At 44.6% G+C, this 23,708-nt stretch overlaps 1 protein-coding gene across 21 annotated transcripts in view; it reads right to left on the bottom strand.

The window, feature by feature from the left end:
• The window catches only part of LOC147729783 (uncharacterized), a 373,027-nt gene that overhangs the window by 131,484 nt on the left and 217,835 nt on the right, over window positions 1-23,708 (bottom strand). For 19 of the 21 annotated variants that reach the window (XM_086954663.1, XM_086954667.1, XM_086954668.1 and 16 more), the window contains 6 exons: window positions 23,009-23,149; window positions 16,334-16,510; window positions 9,523-9,576; window positions 9,099-9,290; window positions 7,933-7,989; window positions 7,790-7,837 (listed from right to left, as the gene is read on the bottom strand). In XM_086954663.1, coding sequence (XP_086810789.1) covers window positions 7,790-7,837; window positions 7,933-7,989; window positions 9,099-9,290; window positions 9,523-9,576; window positions 16,334-16,510; window positions 23,009-23,149 — 669 coding nt within the window. The remainder of the gene's footprint in view (window positions 1-7,789; window positions 7,838-7,932; window positions 7,990-9,098; window positions 9,291-9,522; window positions 9,577-16,333; window positions 16,511-23,008; window positions 23,150-23,708) is intronic. The other 2 variants (XM_086954683.1, XM_086954684.1) reach the window with 1 other exon arrangement.

Raw genomic sequence — 23,708 nt, 5'->3', positions numbered from 1 at the left:
TAACGTTATGAGAAACTGTAAACTGCACACCTCAGGCGTGACAAAGAGCACCACAGGCCCCTCGGCCTTTAATACTTTAAATGGCAGGGCACGCGGATTCTTGTCTCTCTTCAGGGTTACGGAGTGAACAGGCTATTTATTGTCTGTGCGAGCTTGTGTCTGGCGGTTTGAAGCGTGTACATATCTCTGTCCCTATTTTAAGCCAATAGTGAGAGCATTCGCTCTCATTTTGTTTTTGAAGGTGAACATGATCCAGGGCTTTCTATTCGGATTAACGAGGAAGCTAGTTTCTGCCTCTAAATGAGTGGAGAACGCTTAACTTCCACCGAATGAAAGTTTGAAAGCATGAGGGTGTATCACCCTATTAGGTTCTTATGCTTGACGGAGAGGATATATAATATTATTGTGTCTATAAAACAGGATGGAGCTTCTTGAAATTCCATGCATATATTGAATTTTGAATTGAATATAGACTTGTATAGCCCGTGGCTACCCAAGGGCATCCCAGCGCTTATCATAACACCTTGCACACCTAATCTGATCATGGAAAGAGGAAGATTTTAAGCGGAAGGAGGAAAGAGGAATTTAAGATAGCTAGATTCCAGTCATAGATACTCTTGAAGCTGGTTCCAGAACTTGGCTGCATTATAAGAAAACCGCCCACCCCCAGTTCGTGACCGCTTGATCATAGGAACTACGAGTAGGCGTTTGTTATTGGATCTAAGAGTTCTGCTGGGGCAGTATAATTGCAGCATCGACTGAAACAGTGGAGAACCCTTTCCAGAAATAGATTTATGGACAATACACATAGCCTTAAACCTAGTTCTTTCCTGGATAGGGAGCCAATGCAGCTTACCAAGAGCAGGTCTGGCAGAGACACGTTTGGGCGTATTCGTTAGAAGGCGGGCTGAGCAATTTTGAACAATTTGCAGTATCTTAATGGTTCCTAGTGGAGCACCCAAATAGACTGCATTCGCATAGTCGAGGCGAGATAATATGAGTGCCTGGACCAGAATACGTCTGCCGTAAAAAGGAAGGGGGAGAATCTTGCTTAATATCCTTAGTAGTCCATAGCAATTTGCTGCGACTTTGCGAGCCTGTATTTTGAAATCCAAATTGCAGTCGAACCAAATTCCCAGGCTCTTAATTTGTTTCTTAGGGACAGGAGGGGAACCTAAGCAACAGTGCCACAAAAGATCTATGTTCGCAGGGGCAGAGTGGCCCAGGAGCATAAGTTCTGTCTTTGCTCCATTCAGCTTTAGGAATGATTTGTCCATCCATTCAGATACCTTCACAAGGCATGAAGTTAAGGCAGGCACAGATTTGTCTTGCTGACTGAGGGAGACCACCAGCTGCGTGTCGTCCGCAAAGGTGACAATGTGGATCCCCCACGGAAGCACCACATCTGCCAGAGATCTCATGTAGATGTTAAACATGGTGGGACTTAAAGAAGATCCCTGGGGGACTCCACACTGCAGAGGGATCTGCTCTGATATGGCATCCTCCTCGCAGACAGAAAAAGATCTGTCTTCGAGAAAGGACTGCAGCCATCTCAGGGCAACTCCTGTCACCCCCTACTTCACTGAGTACATGGACCATAAGTTGATGGTTAACAGTATCAAAGGCTGCGCTGAGAACTAACAAAATAAGAACAGCGCAGCCTCCATTGTCCAACATTTTTCTAGATTCTTCAATCCCAGCAAGTAAAGCAGTCTCCATACCCTGTTGGCATCTAAAACCTGTCTGAGTGGGATGAAGACATTTGTTTCCCTCCAAAGAAACTGCCAATACAGAGTTAACATACTTTTCAGCAAGTTTGCTTATTCCTGGCAGCAGGGAAATGGGCCGATAATTAGCCCAATTCTCCGGGTCAAGATTTGTCTTTTTCAAAAGAGCTTTCACTCTTGCCTGTTTCCATAGCAGGGGAACCTGCCCCGTTAGAAGAGAAGAGATGTATGAAATGATGTGCTTATATGAGAGCTTGGAAAGCGCTCTAGATCTTTGTTCTGCAAGCGTAGCCAAAGGATGTTAACATTTTAGTGTCTGTGTGAAAGGATGAAGAGCTCTCATAGCCTTGTTTCTATACCAGAGGATGAAGAGTTAGCAGGGCTCTATGAGAGGATGACGAGTGCTCTGGCTCTTCTTTCTACATGGATGAATGAAGGATGCTCTGGTCCTTCTACCTATATGAGCAGCTACAGAGTTCCCAGGTCTCTGTCTGCTTATGACAGCAAGTACTCTGGTACTGAGGGCCAGACGTACAAAGTATTAGAACAGCTGCAAAAGCTCCAATCCACTGTGTGCATTTGTTAAAATGCTTTTTTATGTACTAATCCCATTTTAGGAGTGCAAAAGGTTTGCAGGCTCCTTAAATGCAATTCAGAATGGATACTTATTACGTATTTGAAAGTGGCATGTCGTAGGTGTCGCTTCCAAATACCAAATCCGTATCTTATGTAACAAAGCTTTTCGACGGAAATCCATTCTCAAAACATTTTTTTTTTTTTACCCACACCTCTATATATTAATGAGGGAAGGAGGCATGCTCAGGTGCTTCTATATTAAGGACAGATGGAATCATGCGCAGGTTCTTATATATTAACGAGGGAAGGAGGCAAGCTGAGGTTCTTATATATTAAGGACAGATGGAATCATGCGCAGGTTCTTATATACTAACGAGGGAAGGAGGCAAGCTGAGGTTCTTATATATTAAGGACAGATGGAATCATGTGTAGGTTCTTATATATTAACGAGGGAAGGAGGCATGCTCAGGTTCTTATATATTAACTAGGGTAAGAAGCATGCGCAGGTTCTTATATATTAACGAGGGAAGGAAGCATGCTCAGGTTCTTATATATTAACAAGGAAAGGAGGCATGCTCAGGTTCCTATATATTAACAAGGAAAGGAGGCATGCTCAGGTTCCTATATATTAACAAGGAAAGGAGGCATGCCCAGGTTCTTATATATCAACGAGGTTCTTATATATCAACGAGGGAAGGAGGCATGCTTAGGTTCTTATATATCGACGAGTGAAGGAGGCATGCTCAGGTTCTTATATATCAACGAGGTTCTTATATATCAACGAGGGAAGGAGGCATGCTTAGGTTCTTATATATCAACGAGGTTCTTATATATCAACGAGGGAAGGAGGCATGCTTAGGTTCTTATATATCGATGAGTGAAGGAGGCATTCTCAGGTTCTTATATATCAACGAGGGAAAGAAGCATGCTCAGGTTCTTATACATTAATGACGGAAGGAGGCATGCTCAGGTTCTTATATATGAACGAGGGAAGGAGGCAGGCTCAGGTTCTTATATATCAACGAGGGAAAGAAGCATGCTCAGGTTCTTATACATTAATGACGGAAGGAGGCATGCTCAGGTTCTTATATATGAACGAGGGAAGGAGGCATGCTCAGGTATATATATATGAACGAGGAAAGGAGCATGCTCAGGTTCTTATATATCAACGAGGGAAGGAGGCCTGCTCATGTTCTTATATATCAACGAGGGAAGGAGGCATGCTCAGGTTCTTATATATCAACGAGGGAAAGAAGCATGCTCAGGTTCTTATACATTAATGACGGAAGGAGGCATGCTCAGGTTCTTATATATGAACGAGGGAAGGAGGCAGGCTCAGGTTCTTATATATCAACGAGGGAAAGAAGCATGCTCAGGTTCTTATACATTAATGACGGAAGGAGGCATGCTCAGGTTCTTATATATGAACGAGGGAAGGAGGCATGCTCAGGTATATATATATGAACGAGGGAAGGAGCATGCTCAGGTTCTTATATATCAACGAGGGAAGGAGGCCTGCTCATGTTCTTATATATCAACGAGGGGAAAAGGCATGCTCAGGTTATGTATTTGAATGTTATGTGTATTTGAGCTTGTAAAGCGCACTGCTACCCGTAGGTTTCCTGGTGCTGTATAACGCTGGGGAACCCGTCCTGGTTTTCCCTGTGAGATGGTCCCTATTGGGCACCCCCAAGGTGAAGCCAGGCATCCCCGGCGTTGATGGGGCTGTTTGTGGAGATTAAGCAAGCTATTGCACAGAGTTGCTGAGTGGGACCCATGGTTAGAGTGGCACCGAAGGCGAGATTTATAGAGCCCGTTGACATTGGCCCAACACCCTGCCGCGTCGGGAATTGAACCCTGGTCCCAGGCCGACCTCTGCTTCTGGGTCTGCCACCTCTAGCCAGTGAGCCACACTACTCCACAGTAGGGCCCCTCTGAGAATAGAGCAAGAGCGTAAAACCCAGCACCCTGCCTTCAGGATTGATAAGGCCTGTTATAGGGGTGACATATACGTTTCAAGTATAGTGACATATATACATATATAAAGGTTCTTAAATATCAACGAGGGAAGGAGGCATGCTCAGGTTCTTATATATCAACGAGGAAAGGAGGCAGGCTCAAGTTCTTATATATCAACGAGGGAAGGAGGCAGGCTCAGGTTCTTATATATTAACACCATCAGTGCGGTGCAGATTTACCCCGTGCACTGACAATGATTGATTCCCATTGTTCATGACGAGCTCAGCTCGTCATGAGTGTACGAGAGGTGTACCTCATGACGAGCTGAGCTCGTCATGAGCATCGAAAGGGTTGACGAGGGAAGGAGGCAGGCTCAGGTTCTAATATATCAACGAGGGAAGGAAGCATGCTCAGGTTCTTATATATCAATGAGCGAAGGAGGCATGCTCAGGTTCTTATATATCAATGAGGGAAGGAGGCCTGTTTAGGTTTTTATATATCAACGAGGGAAGGAGGAATGCTCAGGTTCCTATCTATCAACGAGGGAAGGAGGCAGGCTCAGGTTCTTATATTTCAATGATGGAAGAAAGCATGCTCAGGTTCTTATATATCAACGAGGAAAGGAGGCATGCTCAAGTTCTTATATATCAACGAGGGAAGGAGGCATGGTCAGGTTCTTATATATCAACGAGGGAAGGGGGCATGCTCAGGTTCTTATAGATCAACAAGGGAAGTAGGCAGGCTCAGGTTCTTATATATCAACGAGGGAAGGAGGTAGGCTCAGGTTCTTATATATCAACCAGGGAAATAGGTATCTTCAGGTACTTATATATCAACGAGGGAAGGAAGCATGCTTAGGTTCTTATATATCAACGAGGAAAGGAGGCATGTTCACGTTCTTATATATCAACGAGGGAAGGAGGCAGGCTCAGGTTCTTATATATCAACGAGGAAAGGAGGCATGTTCACGTTCTTAAATATCAACGAGGGAAGGAGGCATGCTCAGGTTCTTATTTATCAATGAGGGAAGGAGGCTTGCTCAGGTTCTTATATATCAACAAGGGAAGGAGGCAGGCTCAGGTTCTTATATATCAACGAGGGAAGGAGGTAGGCTCAGGTTCTTATATATCAACGAGGGAAGGAGGCAGGCTCAGGTTCTTATATATCAACAAGGGAAGGAGGCAGCTCAGGTTCTTATATATCAACGAGGGAAGGAGGCATGTTCACGTTCTTATATATCAAAGAGGGAAGGAGGCATGCTCAGGTTCTTATAGATCAACGAGGGAAGGAGGCAGGCTCAGGTTCTTATATATCAACAAGGGAAGCAGGCAGGCTCAAGTTCTTATATATTAACGAGGGAAGGAGGTAGGCTCAGGTTCTTATATATCAACGAGGGAAGGAGGCAGGCTCAGGTTCTTATATATCAACAAGGGAAGGAGGCAGCTCAGGTTCTTATATATCAACGAGGGAAGGAGGCATGTTCACGTTCTTATATATCAAAGAGGGAAGGAGGCATGTTCACGTTCTTAAATATCAACGAGGGAAGGAGGCATGCTCAGGTTCTTATATATCAATGAGGGAAGGAGGCTTGCTCAGGTTCTTATATATCAACAAGGGAAGGAGGCAGGCTCAGGTTCTTATATATCAACGAGGGAAGGAGGTAGGCTCAGGTTCTTATATATCAACGAGGGAAGGAGGCAGGCTCAGGTTCTTATATATCAACAAGGGAAGGAGGCAGCTCAGGTTCTTATATATCAACGAGGAAAGGAGGCATGTTCACGTTCTTATATATCAAAGAGGGAAGGAGGCATGCTCAGGTTCTTATAGATCAACGGGGGAAGGAGGCAGGCTCAGGTTCTTATATATCAACAAGGGAAGCAGGCAGTCTCAAGTTCTTATATATTAACGAGGGAAGGAGGCATGTTCATGTTCTTATATATCAACGAGGGAAGGAGGCATGCTCAGGTTCTTATCTATTAACGAGGGAAGGAGGCAGGCTCATGTTCTTATATTTCAATAATGGAAGGAAGCATGCTCAGGTTCTTATAGATGAACGAGGGAAGGAGGAAGGCTCAGGTTCTTATATATTAATGAAGGAAGGAGGCATGCTCAGGTTCCTATAGATTAACGAGGGAAGGAGGAATGCTCAGGTTCCTATATATCAACGAGAGAAGGAGGCAGGCTCAGGTTCTTATATATTAACGAGGGAAGGAGGCAGGCTCAGGTTCTTATATATTAATGAAGGAAGGAGGCATGCTCAGGTTCTTATATATCAACGAGGGAAGGAGGCATTCTCAGGTTCTTATATATTAATGAAGGAAGGAGGCATGCTCAGGTTCCTATAGATCAACGAGGGAAGGAGGCATGCTCAGGTTCCTATAGATCAACGAGGAAAGGAGGCATGCTCAGGTTCTTATAGATCAACGAGGGAAGGAGGCATGCTCAGGTTCTTATAGATCAACGAGGGAAGGAGGCATGCTCAGGTTCTTATAGATCAACGAGGGAAGGAGGCATGCTCAGGTTCTTATAGATCAACGAGGGAAGGAGGCATGTTCACGTTCTTATATATCAAAGAGGGAAGGAGGCATGCTCAGGTTCTTATATATCAACGAGGGAAAGAAGCATGCTCAGGTTCTTATATATTAATGACGGAAGGAGGCATGCTCAGGTTCTTATATATGAACGAGGGAAGGAGGCATGCTCAGGTTCTTATAGATCAACGAGGGAAGGAGACAGGCTCAGGTTCTTATAGATCAACGAGGGAAGGAGGCAGGCTCAGGTTCTTATAGATCAACAAGAGAAGGAGGCAGGCTCAGGTTCTTATATATCAACAAGGGAAGGAGGCCGGCTTAGGGTCTTATATATCAACGAAGGAAGGAAGTATGCTCAGGCTCTTTCTTCCATATCACAGGATGAGGTACGAACAGGCTCTTCAGTGTACGTGAGAAGATAAAGCATGTTGATGTTCTTACATGTATCTGAGAGGGCAAAGCTCATTCAGGTGTTTGTGTTTATTTGAGATGCAAAAGCATGTTCTGGGTTTGGAGTCTCATTGAGAGGATGAAGTTGCTACAGTTAAGTGTTAACATGGCAGGGTTTAAGCATCCTTAGTTTATTGTGACTATAAGAGAAGATTAAACAAGCTGAAACCCCTCTGTCTACATGCGACTGGTGTATGTTTAGGGTCTTGAATGCACAGGTTAAGCTTTTTATGATAAAAAGCGCTCAGGATCTTGTGTCTATATAAAGGGATGAAGGAATGTTAAAGTTCGTATTTTTATATAAGAAGATGAGGTGTGTGCAGGATCCTGTGTCTATATGAGGATGAAGCAAGCTCAGGTGTGTAATAAAAAGTATAAAACATGATGATGGTTTGTGTGACTGCATGAGAGGATGAAGAGATGCAAGGTTCTCAAAAGAAGAGAGCAAGGGCCAGTCTATGAATTCCTGTCTTAAAACGTGTTTGCGTAATATAAAATACATTAGACATTAGTTGTTACATTGCATCGGAATATTATGAAACATACCAGTCCCTGGGACTACACCACCTGGGTAGGCTCCAGGTAGTCCCACACCTGTTAACGAAAAAGAGACCATTAACACAATGTGATTTCTGAACAAATGCTCTTTTCTCTAAAAGTATTTTCACATGTTGGTTAATAAAACCTACCTGGAACTTTTCCAGGCTTTCCCCCGACACCTGTCCCTACCCCTGGAACCACAGCACCTGAAAAACAGTGAGATACAGAATGCTTTTAAAGTTAAATATTCAGGCACCAGAAATGAAAGTCACAAGCACAACAATCCTCATAAGAAGCAGATTGTGCTTTGGCAAACTAAATGAGAGTTTTAAACAGCACCAGGTGCAGGTACAAAGCCCTCATTAGTAGTGATACATTTTCACCCGGAGCAGTAGATCCAGGTGAAATGACTCCAGCCACAATTATAAGTGTCTCCACGAAGACATTATGACTGGTATGATTTAATCGGAGTGACAGCTCGGTGTGGAATCAAGCCACCCGCGATTTGTGCCGTTGGGCGTAGAATTATCATGTGTACAAACTCTGGACCCAATAGTTCGGGGCCCAGACACACCGGACCTGTTTTTGACACTGCAGCGGCTGCCGATAGCAGAACAGCAGGGCCTCCACCAAACATTTGCAGCAGCATGAGTCGGGGTAGATTAATCTCCCCTCTGAACGGATAAGGTCTGTCCTGATCACCCCCTACACCCCTTACTGCTCCTTGCCTGCACAGAGCAGGAGGAAAATGTCTGTGTTTCCTACTCAGAGTTGGGGAAAACCACATAAAAGGCACGGTTTCTCTGGGTCAGTGAGGTAAGTCTCCATTTCAGGGAGAAAACCTGGAGTTGACAGATTATGGTGTGGAAATACCTGCTGAAATCAAGAATTTCGCCTTCTGGTATCAGAGCACCAAAAAAACTCATTATGAGGGCCTTATTGGTACACAATGGATGGACTTTAGCGGATATACCTCTTTTTTACGCATCCCTTTTCCCCGCAGGGAATTACCCAGCAAGTTGTTGCAACGACTTGCAGAGTGGGGGAGGGGGGCTTTGGTTGTTGGAATAGTATAATTTACTATTCCAACTCCAGTCTGTGCAACAGTAGGGAAGGTGCTGGATTTCAAATCCAACACCTTCTTCCCCCTCCACACGTCGTTGGTCCGCCTCACAGAGTAATGGTATGCATGGTTACAACGCAGTTGTTGTAACAAACGCGTTGTAATTCCCTGCCGGGAAAAGTTTTGATGGTAAACAAAGTTTACCGACTTTATCACCACAAACAAAAGATTTTTTGTCTCTGTAATTGCTACCTGCAGGTAGACCAGGTTGTACACCAATGCCAGGCACACCACCAACGCCGGGCACACCACCAAAACCGGGCACACCACCAACGCCGGGCACACCACCAACGCCAGGCACACCACCAACTCCAGGAACACCACCAACGCCGGGAACACCGCCAACGCCGGGAACACCTCCAACGCCAGGTACACCTCCAATACCTGACCAGGAGAAAAGGAAGATGCAAGCAACTCTTTTGAGGAGAAGATTCTAATTCTTTACTTAAGATAATATCTAGGGACTTTGTCTTAAATGTCACACTTAAATACCCCCTTCTAGTAAATCCTCCCTCCCACACATTCATCTGTTACATGTTTGTTCATATGCACAGTTATCTCAGTGCTAAATGTGCATGTAGACCACTGACTAATGAGCAAACCTGAAGTCACTTACCTACTCCACCAACACCAGCACCAGGCTGTCCGCCTCCAGCACCTGGGATGAGACCTGGAAAAACAGGAAGAGGTGTTACTTATAGACTGGGGAGGCTTCTTCCTATTTGGAGGACAGGTGGAACTGAGCAAGGGTAGAATGAGTGTGCTGGGAACTGATTAACAAGCAAAGCAATGATACAGGCAAAGAAAGGCTGCAGGCGATATCAGTTCTAGACTGACATATACAGATACATTCCAACCAGCATATCCTTATAAGTAGGCTAAATATATCTGGGATGGTTGATATATATAGAGGTCTACAAATACCGGGCCAACACTCGCTGACAATGTACATGTACTGGCGCATTGATATGTATGTATATGAAGCAGTGGCGGCTCCTCCACTAAGGCGAATGAGCATTGCCGCACTGCTTTTAAGCAGTGTCACTAGGCAGCTTTGTGGCCGGGTCTGGCTGGATTGCTCTGCTGACAGAGCAGGGGAGGGGAGGAGTGGTTTGCATTCCCTAAAGTCCGCATGAATGTTTGGCCGGCCCTCTGGGGCTGACTAAACATTCATGAGCACTTTGCATGTTCTCCATGCAGGCTGCACTATAGCCTGCATGGAGAACATGCCCAGCCTCCCATTCTCTGGCTGAGCGACGATCCACAGCGCTCAGACCATTCACAACACTGCCTTGCAGCGTTGTGATTGGCTATCGAGAGGCTGGGAGCCGGGTGCATCCTGTTTTCTGCCCTGGAAGAGGGGAATAGGACCTGGAGGAGGCGGCAGCAACAGTGAGCAGCAGAGGGTGACAGGTGGGAATTTTTTGTAATTTTATTTAATTCCCTCCCCTCATGACCAGCCCCCCACTGCCTTCAAATACCAGCCGCCACTGGTGAAATGCATTTATTTTGCAGGTAATTATCCCTAGAGACAACGCAGTGCTGGCCATACCCCAGCGATGTGGGCACCGTGCTAGGTAAGGTGCTGTCTTGCACTAGCTAGAGCATGACTGTACATATGCCATAGTACAACCACTGATGGGCCTCAGCTTTTGAATAACTAGAAAGGCCTGCATCTGACCATCATAAAGTCCTATTCCCAATCTCTGTGCAAGCCAAAATCATTTATGTTTAGATACCAGAAATCTTTACTGTGGCTTATGTAAATGGACTGGCATTAATCATCATTTAGTCAAACTCTTACAGCCATTTTATCTTAACGTACAATTTGTAAATTATGTTTAGCTCCATCTTACTGTATTCTACCCACAGACTTGTTATTTGATAGAATTGAAAGAATGAATTAATTGATATATACCATGTCCAATATATCCCACAATCGAATATATATATATCAATGTATCAACAAAGCTAGAGCTATTCGGTTGCTTTTATTGGCAGGCGGTGCTACAAATGTATGCGTTACTTAACTTTGATTACACTCTTTCTGATGGATACTCACCAGGTGCCAAACTAGAACCAGAAACTCATGTAATAGCTGTTGCATCAACAGGTGGCAACGTTCAACTTCCGTTACAACTCTGAACGTGAACACCCTTAACGACTGGAACACCCTTAACGACTGGAACCCAATCTCCACTGAGGACACCATCCGCCTGATGAATTCCATCCACTCAGGATCCCCCACAGACCCATGTCCTCACCACATCTTCAACAAAGCAGACACCGTCATAGCACCGCACCTCCGAGACGTCATCAACTGCTCCTTCAACTCCGCCACCTTCCCGGAAGACTGGAAACACGCTGAACTCACCGCCCTTCTGAAAAAACCCACAGCGGACCCCACCGAACTCAAAAATTACCGCCCCATCTCGCTTCTTCCATTCCCGGCCAAAGTCATCGAGAAAGCTGTCAACAACCAGCTCGCCGCCTTCCTCGAAGCCAACAAATCCCTCGACCCCTCACAATCTGGCTTCCGAGCAAAACACAGCACTGAGACCGCCCTCATCGCAGCAACAGACGACATCCGAACTCTACTGGACAATGGAGACACAGTCGCCCTCATCCTCCTTGACCTCTCTGCAGCATTCGACACAGTCTGCCACAGCACCCTTTTACAACGCCTCAATAACATCGGAATCCTAGGAAAAGCACTTGAATGGATCACCTCGTTCCTCACCGGAAGAACCCAGAGAGTCCGCCTTCCACCATTCAAGTCCGAGGCCTCTGAAGTCATATGCGGCGTACCACAAGGATCCTCACTCAGTCCCACCCTCTTCAACGTATACATGAGCCCCCTCGCGGCCATCGCACTCCAACACAACCTCAACATCATCTCTTACGCGGATGACACTCAACTGATCCTTTCTCTCACCAATGATCCCAGCACCGCCAAAACTAACCTACACGAAGGAATGAAAGAAGTTGCCGAATGGATGAAACAAAGCCGTCTGAAACTGAACTCAGACAAAACAGAAGTCCTCATCTTAGGTACATCCCCCTCTGCATGGGACGACTCCTGGTGGCCGGAAGCCCTCGGAAAAGCACCCATCCCGACAGACCACGCACGGAATCTAGGCGTCATCCTGGATTCTTCACTCTCAATGAACAGACAAGTCAGCGCCGTATCCTCTTCCTGCTTCAACATTCTTCGCATGCTCAGAAAAACATTTCGCTGGATCCCCCCCGAAACAAGGAAAACAGTCACCCACGCTCTGGTCACGAGCCGACTGGACTACGGAAACACCCTCTACGCAGGTACTACCGCAAAACTCCAGAAGAAACTCCAACGAATCCAAAACGCCTCAGCCAGGCTCATATTAGACATCCCACGCAACGAACACATCTCTGGTCACCTTAAAGACCTCCACTGGCTACCCGTCAATAAGAGGATCACTTTCCGACTGCTTACCCACGCACACAAATCACTCTACGACATCGGACCAGAATGCCTCAACTCACGACTGTCCTTTTACACCCCCTCCCGCCAACTACGTTCTTCCAGCCAAGCCCTCGCCACTGTACCTCGCATCAACAAGACCACCATGGGAGGCAGATCCTTTTCATACCTGGCTGCTAAAACATGGAACTCACTCCCCGCTTACCTTCGCCTTACCCAGAACCACCTAGCATTCAGAAAGCAACTTAAAACGTGGATATTTGACAAGTAATCCTCCTCCCCTTCCTAAGCGCCTTGAAACCCTCTGGGTATGTAGTGCGCTATATAAATTCTATGACTTGACTTGACTTGTTGATACAGGGCAGTATAGAGGGACCACCCCAGCTTGCTGATATCAATCTAATCACCCAAGAACACAACGCTTAGCGAAAAGAATTGCTTTTTCATTGGCAGTGTGCAACAGCTAACATGGGACCTCTTTAACACCCGAATGCTCACTCCATGTAAAGGAACCAGAAGAAGCCAAAGTGGAAGAGAGATTTTCAAATTCATCATTTGGGAGTACCAGACCCTCCTGGCCCAGTTTGGGACCACAAGATCAGCTGGCTGTAGATGCCATTTGTGATCGGCACATTGACATCTGCTGAGTTTGTCTGTTTTGTTGTTGACGGATCTCAGTAGGTGATGGACCATTAGGGAAACTCTGAAGTGCGAATCATCTCCAAACCCGTAGAGCCAACAGACAGAAGACACAAAACTATCCTGCTCAGCTTTTTCCTATACCACATGATTGGCTTGCCTCTGGTGTAAGGTATAAATACCTTTATGGAAAGTAGAATGGCTCACAGCTCCAAGTTATTTATTCGGTGGCACTACTCCTTCTAAAAACAGAGGCTTCTAATCTCCACCCTACCAAGGTGGGCTACTCAGCTCAGAGATAATGCATCAATCAATTCTGTACGCTGCACAGGGGGAAACAAAAATGGCTTGCCACACATCTGATTGGTATCATTGACTCACCACCGAAAGTCGAAAGCTACCTCCTTAGAGATGCATTTCCATCCTAAAGTCATACCTGGTGTTGGGCCCTCTGCAGTTGCAGATTCCATTAAAGGACATGCATATGCCAATGGGCATGAGGCACCAGCTGGATGTAGGCTGCTAAGAGCCCAACTGGTCTCAGAACAATCAAGGCCAGAACAGAAACTCTTGCCTGAAACATCAGGATCATAGACTGAAAGTCCAGGGGCAGAAAGGCTTTTAAGGCAAATGTGTCCAGAAAGCACCTTATAAAGGGTATCCTCTGCACCAGCTGAAGATGAAATCTGGGCTCAATGCTGCAGAACCTTGGGGTGAGCAGCAAGGACAACATTATCTGCAGGTGATCTGAAACTATATATCAAAAATATGTGCATTCCCAACCTGCAAAGATGTGCCGCAATCACCAACATGGTATTTATTAAAGAGTTTTGGGACTAACATAGGCCTAAAGTGCACTATGGTAGACTGGAAGTCGTCTAACCCCACCAATTCACGTGATTGCAAGACCAGTACATGAACATATGCATCATGCAGGTCAAATGACACTTTCTCGCACCTGGGGTCCAAGGCCTGCACAACATCAACACGTGTAATTTTTAACCATTCCCCCTTGAAGAAGGAGTCGAAGATTCTGATTACTAGAATTGCTCTTAGTTCCTCTTGGGGACCAGAAAGTACTAGGAGTAACACATAAGTCCTCTTTCTGCCTCATGTACCAATTCAATCATACATTTGAAGAGCAACATCCCCATTTCTTTTGACAGAATTGAGGTGTCACCTGACAGTGTCTGAGAGGAAACTGAGGGAATTTGGAGAGGTGCGTTCAGAAAAGGAAGCGCTAAATAAACTTATATCATTTGAAAGTCCAACTTGTCTGGTGTGATGGAGCACCATAGAACCAAGCAATGTTGGACTCTGCCACCCACTGGTCTCAACATTAGATGGGAGGGAAAAATAAAGATTTGGCAATGGTGCAAGTGGTAGAGGATAAGAAGGAAAGTTGGTTCTGTTGAGGCATTGTCCCTTTAAATCTCCAGCACCTCTGCCCCACAACCCTTAAACAGACCTATAGACAACGGTTTCTACTGAGACTGGCCTTGCTTCTTGTGTTCCATGACACAGGGCTTCGACTCTGTCTCTGACGGCGTTAGGGTGCGTCAAGGAACAGTTGTTGCACAATTGGGAGTCATGCTTAGTTTCAAGGCACCACAAACATATGGCATGTGAGTCCCTCACCAATATCTGCTTCCAGCATGTGTGGCGTGGCTTGAAACCTTAACAAAACAAAAGAAAGGAGTATCCGCAGGACCCAGAGTCCTAGTGATCCAGTTTCCAGCGGGCTGACACCTGATGACAAGTGAATTTCCTGGGTTGAGGATGGGTAGGCTATGTCTTTTATGCAGCCATGACTTGTTAGACCGGGCGCCTCTAACCACAACGTCCCGCTGAATATAATACTCATGCCTGCCATTTTATGTCCGCAAAACGCTCAAAGGGGGCCCCCCCACGGCAGCCATTGGGCTCTACTAACAGTAATTACTAGTAAGTTTGTTTATCGAGTATTTCCCCACTATGTCACTCGAATATAGCTTTTATACTTAGTTCACTAATGAAAGATACCTTGGCCATCTCGCCCTATTTCGCTTGACAATGTGTATATATGTCTAAGTTATCTCTTATTCTAGGACTATATACACAGACTGACTAGATCTAGTCACTCAGCGCCCCTAATATCATTATGAGGCACTCTTGACACCCACTTAATAAAGACAAATCTATAGTGGGTATGTATGGAACACAGCAGATACCTAGCTGGGTCACACGATCTGGGCACCTTCAACAGACGGTGTGATATAGCATGCATTTTGGTATGGCTCTTGCATGCAGAAACTGTATCTCACGGAGACAGGAACTTTTCCCCTTGGAGCAAAATTTAACAGATATGTATACCCTTACACCATTACTTTGCTCTGTTCTATTGTTTCAGATTTCCCTTTCACAGAAGGCTGTAAGCAAGCTAAACCGTAAGTACGGGTTTAGCACACAGGTGGGTCAGGGACGGGTGCACTTTAGCGAGTGCAGACCTCCCGGCTCACCCCTCTTGGTCCTGAAGAAAACCTAAAAGTCATACACGGTTGAAACATGTTGACCATATTTTCACGCACAATTTGATACTCCCTGGTCAAATTACACCAATAGAAGTATCCCACTTGTTTTTATTAATGTCATACTGACTCCAGAATAAAGTCTATAGGGAGTACACGTAGTACACTTTTTAAACTTCACAACTTCTTCACAAACCCACAAAAAATCAAGCTCCGCTGCAGTTGCAGGAGTCGAAGCACACTTGTGTGGCACTCGGTTACTCGGGTGGACCCCGATGATGAAGCATGTCACCGACCAGGTCGGTGAGTGAGGGGTTTCTTAAGAAAGAAAGATTTCTTTCTTTCCACTTTTCTCTATGTCTGTGCTAGATTACTAGGACTCTGGGTCCTGGGGATACTCCTTTCTTTTGTTTTGTTAATTTGAATTCTAGGGGACTAAGGAGTAGGAACCCTTTTGAATACCCTCACTCTCTCTTTGTTGATTACGTGGCTTGAAACCTGTCATCTGTCAGGGTGACCACACTGCCAAAGTTTTTCATGGCCCATGGAGATTCACTGAGGAATCTGCAGTTAGAAGTATTCATCAAAAATCAAATTTTTGTAGATGGAGGAAATTCAAAATATCCATTATAAATCTTTGTTAGACTAAGGTGTGTCACTCTATGGATTTATGTATGTATTTAAAATTCAACAGGTAACTTCCTCCAAAGCAAAGCCCTTGATAAATAGGAAGTTGGCTGATAGGTCTGCCAATACTAGGGACAGGGAGCAAAGACACACAAAACTAAACAATACATGGAAAGCAAATTTTAGTAATTTACCAGCTTTAAGGGCTGCTTTATAGGCAGACTTGAGTGCACCAGCAGCCTGACCAGACCATGCAGTTCCAGGAGCCACACCTGGCCGGAGACCACCGGGGTAAGCGCCAGGCTGCAGCCCACCAGGGTACAGGCCTGGCTGAAAACCGCCAGGAACCACACCTGGCTGTGCTCCAGGGCCTGTCAAAGAGAAAGAAAATGCCTATGAATACACGAAGAGAGAGGCCAATCAGGCTGACATTTTCGGATGCCTCATGGGCCACACAGCAGTTTTCTAAATGGTTACAATATTTTACCAATAACTTTAAATTCAAGTTTGACTTAAGTAACTTTAGGTGGCAAGGCATTGACCAAGTAGTGCTGATTTGTAAAATCTGCTGAGGTGTTTCTTGAAAGATTGCATGTTTAAGCATTACATTTTAACTTTAGACATTTTTTAGTATCTCAGAAGTACTTGTTACAGCCTACAAATGTCACATTTGTCTTCCTAGTATTAATGCAATCGCCCAGTGGCTTTTATACAAATAATTGTTTACAATGCAGATGTTTATTGTATACCACTAGTGTGTGTTGTAGCTTTTAAAATCATATTTCTTTTCCTGCTATCCTTCGCTGGAATATTATTATGTCAGAGTTACTGGGACAGTCCAGTGTTTCTAATGATGGTGTATACGCCAGGTGGCTTGATTTTATGTACAAATACCACAACTCTGATTTATCAAGCGATCATCCTCGTCATCTCCTCTTATAGAATATAACAATATTGCCGCCGTGGTGAAGGGCACAGCACAGATAAGAAAGTTTTGTTTATTTTTTAATTTAATTGAATTTAGTCCTACTGCTGTAGAGGGTTCTACATCACGGTTATGTAATCTCAAATTGCTAAACACAGACCTCACATACTCAGAAAGAAGAACAGAAGAGGTACAAATGTATCATTTATTTTCTCCTACTAACTTTTACTACCATATGTGTGATTTGACACTATGTGAATATTATTGTTGTTTCATGAGCTACGAAAGTACCACATTGAGGTGCCATTCTGGGGGTGGAGCACCCCCTGGTGGGAAATCCATGAACAGACCTTTCATAAACTGTTATATCACTAGAACAGAGAGGAAGAGAGATTGTGTGTATTGTGAAATTGCTATGAGGTGAACTTTGATCGATGCGTGAAAGAGGTCTGATATTGTCAGTGAGAGAAGATAAGGCAAGATCTGTTCTGGAGATGCTTCTAACGGGTGTACATTTCTCTGGTGGCACCATAAACAGAATCCTTTCCATTTCAGCTAGCATATTTCACTGGTGTCTTCCGGTCATGCTTTAGATAAGACAGCACTACATTACGGAGTGATATTTAAGTCTTGAAACTCATGGAACTCCGAAGCCATGCATGTAAGTGGAGAGAGGCTGGCTCTGGATGTTATATCTGTTAGATCTGATCCCGGTTCATTGTTAAGAGTGTTCGTGTTGTTGGTAGGTGAATAGGACAGGTCTATGACAGGTGGAAGAGCTCCGTAGACCATCGCTGCCTGGGCAACTTGGGAGCGATCAAGATGAGTCGAAAGTGCTCAAACTTTCATTTTGCTGAGAACCTTTGAGATTAGTGTGAAGGGGAAAAAAGCCTAAGCATAAATCTCGCACCATAGCTTCAACATGGCATTACCCCAAGACCCTGGGAGGGGATATCAAATGGCATAGAACTAGGATTTGGTGTTGCTATTTGTTGCGAAGAGATCCGATGCTGGTTTCCACTCATGGCAATTGTATTTGCACTACTGAGAGAGTCCGCTAAGGTGTTGTGCACTCCGAACACATGCTCGGCCTTCAGGAATATCTTGTGGGTTGTGAGCCTTCTCCAAAACTCTTAGGCTCCACGAGATAGCTTCAGAGATTTGATACTTCCTTGTTTGTTTATATGATAGATGCTGGTAGTATTGTCCATATGGACTGGCACTTAGGATCCTGTGATTCGTGGTAGAAAAGCCCGCAGGGTAAGAAAGATGGCTATCAGCTCCAAGCTGTTGATGTGCATAGATTTCTGATGTGCTGACCACTTTCCTTGGATCTGTAGGCCCTGTAAGTGGCCACCCAGCCTTCTAGTGCAGCGTCCGTGGTGATTATAAAATCGGGTACCAAAGGCAGAAATGTGTGACCTTGAGAGAGATGAGATGACTGAGACCACCACATTAGAGCATCTATATTCCTTGGGCTTATGGTTATCAAGCCATCGAAAGACCCTTCTGATTGAATCCATTGGAGCCACAGCTGTTTCTGTAATGGCCTCATTCTGAGGCATGCCAAAGGAACAAGATTGATTGCGGAAGAAATCATTCCCAGTAGCGACTTGAACATCCTAACTGAAACATACTTTCTTTTTTAGATTTTGTGAGCCAACTCTGCTAGTCTTCTTTGTCTTTCCTGGGAGAGGAAGGCTTTGTTCAGGATTGTATCCAGGTCGGCTCCTAGAAACTGCATCGTTTGACTGGGAGTGATGATTTTCGTCAATTTATAGTGAGACCCAGCTTAAGAAACAGTGACAGGCAGGCCTTCATAGCTCTGGAAGTTGGCCTTGAAGTTGCAGCTTTTAGCAGCTACTCGTCTAGGTAGTGGAATACCTGATGACCTTTTTTACTAAGAGAGGCTACTACTGATCAATATGCAAGGGGCTGAATTGAGGTCAACTGGGAAGAGGTAGGGAAACACAATAGTACCTGGACTCATCACAATGCCTCTGAGGAGGAGGTTAATAGCCTGGATATGAATTTGGCCTTTGTCCTCAAAGTCGTCTCCGTCCTGATACTTGGCCTGGAGTTCTGACAGGCTATGGGCTGTTATAAAGGGGCCATCATCATCTGACTCCTCTAGGTCCAGTAGTTGACTTGGAGGCACAGGTGACACCTTGCTGGGTGAAGTAACCTCAGGCCACAAAGAGGTCTTTGACATTTTTGTAATCTGAGTTCTAGACAAGGGTGGCGTCAATGGCGTTGTTGTCAGCACAATGTATTTATTTATATTTATTTATTTATTTATTTATTTTAAAAGTTTTATATAGCGCTGGCTAGACCCGGAGGTATCAGAGCGCTTTACATGAGCATCAGATCATAGTTACAGGTTACAGCGTTACAAAGGTTACACAGTTCTTAGAGCATGGCAACATAGTTACTTGTAAGGTCGAGATAAACAATAAGCACAAATACGTAAGGGGAAAAGAAGGCAAGGTGAGAGATTCAGGGGGGGGTTGGAGTAGGGGAAATAGACAGATAATGAAGGTGGGAAAGAGGAGGGGAGGGTGAGAGCCACAGCAAGGGGAGAAGGGGACATAGAGTCCTTCATACACAGAATCGTCGTTGACGAGGACAGAGTCATTGTCGACAGACAGATCATGGTCGACTGAGTCATGGTCGAATGAAACATCGTCGACTAAGTGTCATCGACTGTGATGGAGGTCATCGTCGACAGTGGTATCAATGACTGGGTCATCAATGAGGTCTTCGCTGATGATGTAATCCTCATCAAAGGGATGGGAGCACCTATGGCTGCTGTCATCGGTGTCTTTGCCGTCAATGGTCTCAACAATGAGACAGTAGTCACCGTCGACGATCTGGGATTTTCTGCTCTCCTCAGGGGTCCCAGCCTGGGATCTTGATATTTTGTGAGATCTGAAAGAAGAATCTCTATCCTCCTCAGAAGATGACCTCTGAGTTTTTTATTTTTGAAGCCATAAGAGAAGGCTCCCCTCCCTATCTCTCAAGGTCTTGGAGTAAAAGGTACAACCAATAGTACACTACGTTACCTTGTGTTGAGGGTAGAGGCAGAAAAGACAAGCCTTATGTGGGTCATTCATGTGTCATCTCTTCTTCCCACAGATCTTGTAGTGTCAGAAAAGGTCTTTAGTGTCAGATATTGTACAAGCAGAAATAGTTTGAATATCTTGATTGAAGAAAAAACTGAACTGAGTTCAGGTAGACTCCCGACACAGACGACGTGCGGTGAAAATCTGATGGACTGAGCCTCTTTTGGGGGTGTTCTAGAGGGTGCTAGCACCTGATTGGTTATAGTTTAAGTTTGGCACTTTTTTTAAAAGGACATAGATAGGCTATTAAACTGATGGCTTATTGCCATTATAGCCTATGATAGTCATACATACTGCTTTACTATGATACCGTGGGACTCCCACTTCAATGATGGGGAATAATCAAGCAATGGAATCTATGAAAGATCCAATACTAGATAAATTGACCTATACAACAATTGCATACAACATATCGTCAAGGTAAGAATATATAAGAAAGTATAACTATGCTGTCCTTAACTACACAATTACTTATCTTGACAATGTGTTGGTAGCTGATATTGGGAGCCTCTGTAAGTGCATGTCAATATTACAAAGTCAATATTTTGATAGATCATTCTCTTAATGTCCATTTTTATGATAGAATGTACCTCTTTTCATCTGAATTTCATGCTATTCACCGTAGAGATAACATGTTCCTTGAAAGCAAAACAAGCTTCCCTCAATAGCTACTGAGATTTGACACTTAGGTGTAAGGCAGCGCTGCAAGTAATTTTATTGTGTTGCCCTACAGCAATTCAAAAGGGCAAGAATCACCGTATTTACAAGATACGGTGCATTGCTGTCCTTTATGCCTGCACGCAATTTGCTGCTGAGTGCCAATGAAGGCACCCTTGCACAATGCTGCAAGTGTGTCTGTGTTGTTGGCAGGATTGTTTTTTTGCAGAAAGGGACATCTTCCTCCACAATAATAATCACAAGAGGCGTTTTCCTCGTTCCATATGTGCTGCAGAATGTAGCACGCGTGGAAGGAGGACAAAACATTTCTCCTCGTTACATGTGCTTCTAGGCAGTTGCAAGGTTTTGGCACTGCCCCAGATTTACTATATCTTATAATTCTGGGGCAGCATCAAAGTGCATGAGTGTTGCGTAGAAACACCCACAGCAACACCCATGAAATGCCTCGATGACGCAGAGTAAGGAAAGGTAGTGACTTGCACTGCATTGCCTTACCCAATATCTACAAAGCCATGAAAAGTCATGCAGGCTGGCTTTACGTGGCCTTGTAGTCATGGCTAAGTCCTGTGCGCCACCAGAAAGTCAAGAAAAGTGACGTTCCGGCGGGGTACAGGACTTGTAAATAAGCCCCTTATTTAACCCCTTTCCTGCGGCTCCGATTTACCCGCAGTGTGGCACTTCCGCAAAACGGGTGGGGCTGCGTCGGCCATTGGCCGACGGCAGCACTGGGAAGGTAGTGCTGCCGTCGGCCAATGGCCGACGGCAGCAAGGAAGCGGTTAATAAAGTCCATTATTTTTGTACCTGTGGTATAACCTTCCTATTTATTATTTCAAATCCATCTACTTGTGCATTTATGTGTAGTATTTCGTTTATCTGGAGCACAAACTAGAGACATTTTTGTCACTGCTCCTATTGATAAAATGATGCACACAAAAATTGCCTATGGTTCGATTGTATTAACATTGATGTTCCAAGCTATTTGATTTTGCCCTTTTCTGATTAACCCTACTATTATGAAGATAGTATAAAGTACCTCATAATGTGCAAAATCCTTTATGGTCTAGCATGAAGCTGTAGTTAGAAGCCTCTTTAAGCAATTAGTGTAAAATGTGAGGAGGAAGTGACCAGGAGGAAGTAGTCTAAGGCAGCCAACATTGTCCATGTCAATGCCCTGGCACAGTGGTGTCCCAGTGCATGTGTATTGCCTAAGAGGGCCAGTGGAAAAATTCTTTTCACAGGACTGGGTGTGGCCATAGTCTTGTTTCTTATTGTGCTCTAAATTTTTCTAGTATGCTCTATCCTGCTTTCACCCCGCTGACACGCTACGGTGTACGTGCCTCAAGTAGTAGTATTATTATTTGCAACAACTTGGTAGACTAGAGCACAAGGTACCAAATGATTCATCTGGCTATATCAACTTTACCAACCTTAATGTGGATCCTGTGTATGTTCTTGGAGTTGGAGAGCTAGTAAGGGCAAACAGACTGAGATACTTGGGACTGGCAAGGAGGTATCTGTTAGTTCTAGCGTCTGTGAAGATAGATTGAGTAGACGATTTGTCCTGGTGTTTCCAATCTGCTTCATGTTTAATTTATTCTGTGTGCATTCATTGATGGGAGGTATGATCTGGATGGCTTTCTGCATTCTCATCAAAGTTCCTGTCCCATTTAATTGCCTCATTTGTTACTTTAATAGGTAACTTGTCTACAGCGCACCAGAAGTGTAGGGTTCTCTTCTTCGACTCTGTTCTCTTTCCCCCCCATCCTTTCTTTGGGAATTGGTAGCTTGTCCTTCAATTTCAAATTCTGCTGTGACACACTCAACAAACCCCAATCTGCTTGGTAGTGTGCTCTGTTCATGCTCCTCATTCATTTATTTCTTATGAAAGGACAAGTAAAAATGCTTCAGGAATATTAGCTCAACAGATTTCCAGCCCATGAGGTAATGATTGTTTGAGCAGTTTGAACATGTTTATAGAATCCTCACCTAGTTTCCCATTTGAGCACATTTGCAAGAGTTACTTAACATACTGCCCCCTGTTTTTTTGGTTGCGTTTTTGCTCCATTGTAGATTACAGTTGTGAGACACTCTAATCCTTTTGAATACACCAAATTAACAAATGTAGAGTACATTGAAATCTCACCAGCTTTTCCAGGTTTGTAACCTGCTCCAAGACCACCAGCACCCAAACCACCAGCTCCAAGTCCTCCAGCACCCAGTCCTCCGGCACCCAATCCACCAGCACCATATCCACCGAGTCCACCGGCACCAAGCCCGCCAACTCCTGCAATGTAAAAGGATCCCCATTAAAGTCCTCTCAAGTAATCCAAAAATAGTAGGTGTCAAGGTCTGATTACAGCATGGTTGGCATCATGCCCATGGAAGTAAAATAGAGAGCTATCCAAGAGCTGAGTCCTACCACAACTTCTCAAATAGCTCAAATGTTGGGACATAATTGTTTTACAAATATAAAGAATCTTTCATAATTATGAACTTGCAGTATTCACTTTCGCAGGTAGATGAGGAACTTTGAGGCCTCTTCACTCTTAGCACAATCCTGTTTCATTTGCTTTGAAGACTTTCCACATGTCAAATGTCAGATCTGTGGAAATCCACAGTTTGTACAACTCAATTCCCGGCCCAGAGAAACTCCAAGCCCAGGTCTGGGGAGCTTCATGTATATAGGAACCAAACCCAGTGGAGCCTGTGCCCCACTCGTAGAGCTGGTAATCCTCAGAAAAACCACTGTCTCCACATTCAAATCCATACTCGGGTGGTCTCCAAACCTTCATGAGTCCAAGCCCCACTCATCGAAATATCATATTCTTTAGGAAGCTCACTGC

Source organism: Lissotriton vulgaris, chromosome 2_1, assembly GCF_964263255.1.
Source record: "Lissotriton vulgaris chromosome 2_1, aLisVul1.2, whole genome shotgun sequence".
Taxonomy (NCBI): Eukaryota; Metazoa; Chordata; class Amphibia; order Caudata; family Salamandridae; genus Lissotriton; species Lissotriton vulgaris.
Note: the sequence above shows the minus strand (reverse complement) of the source record. Positions and strands in the feature narration are given on the sequence as shown.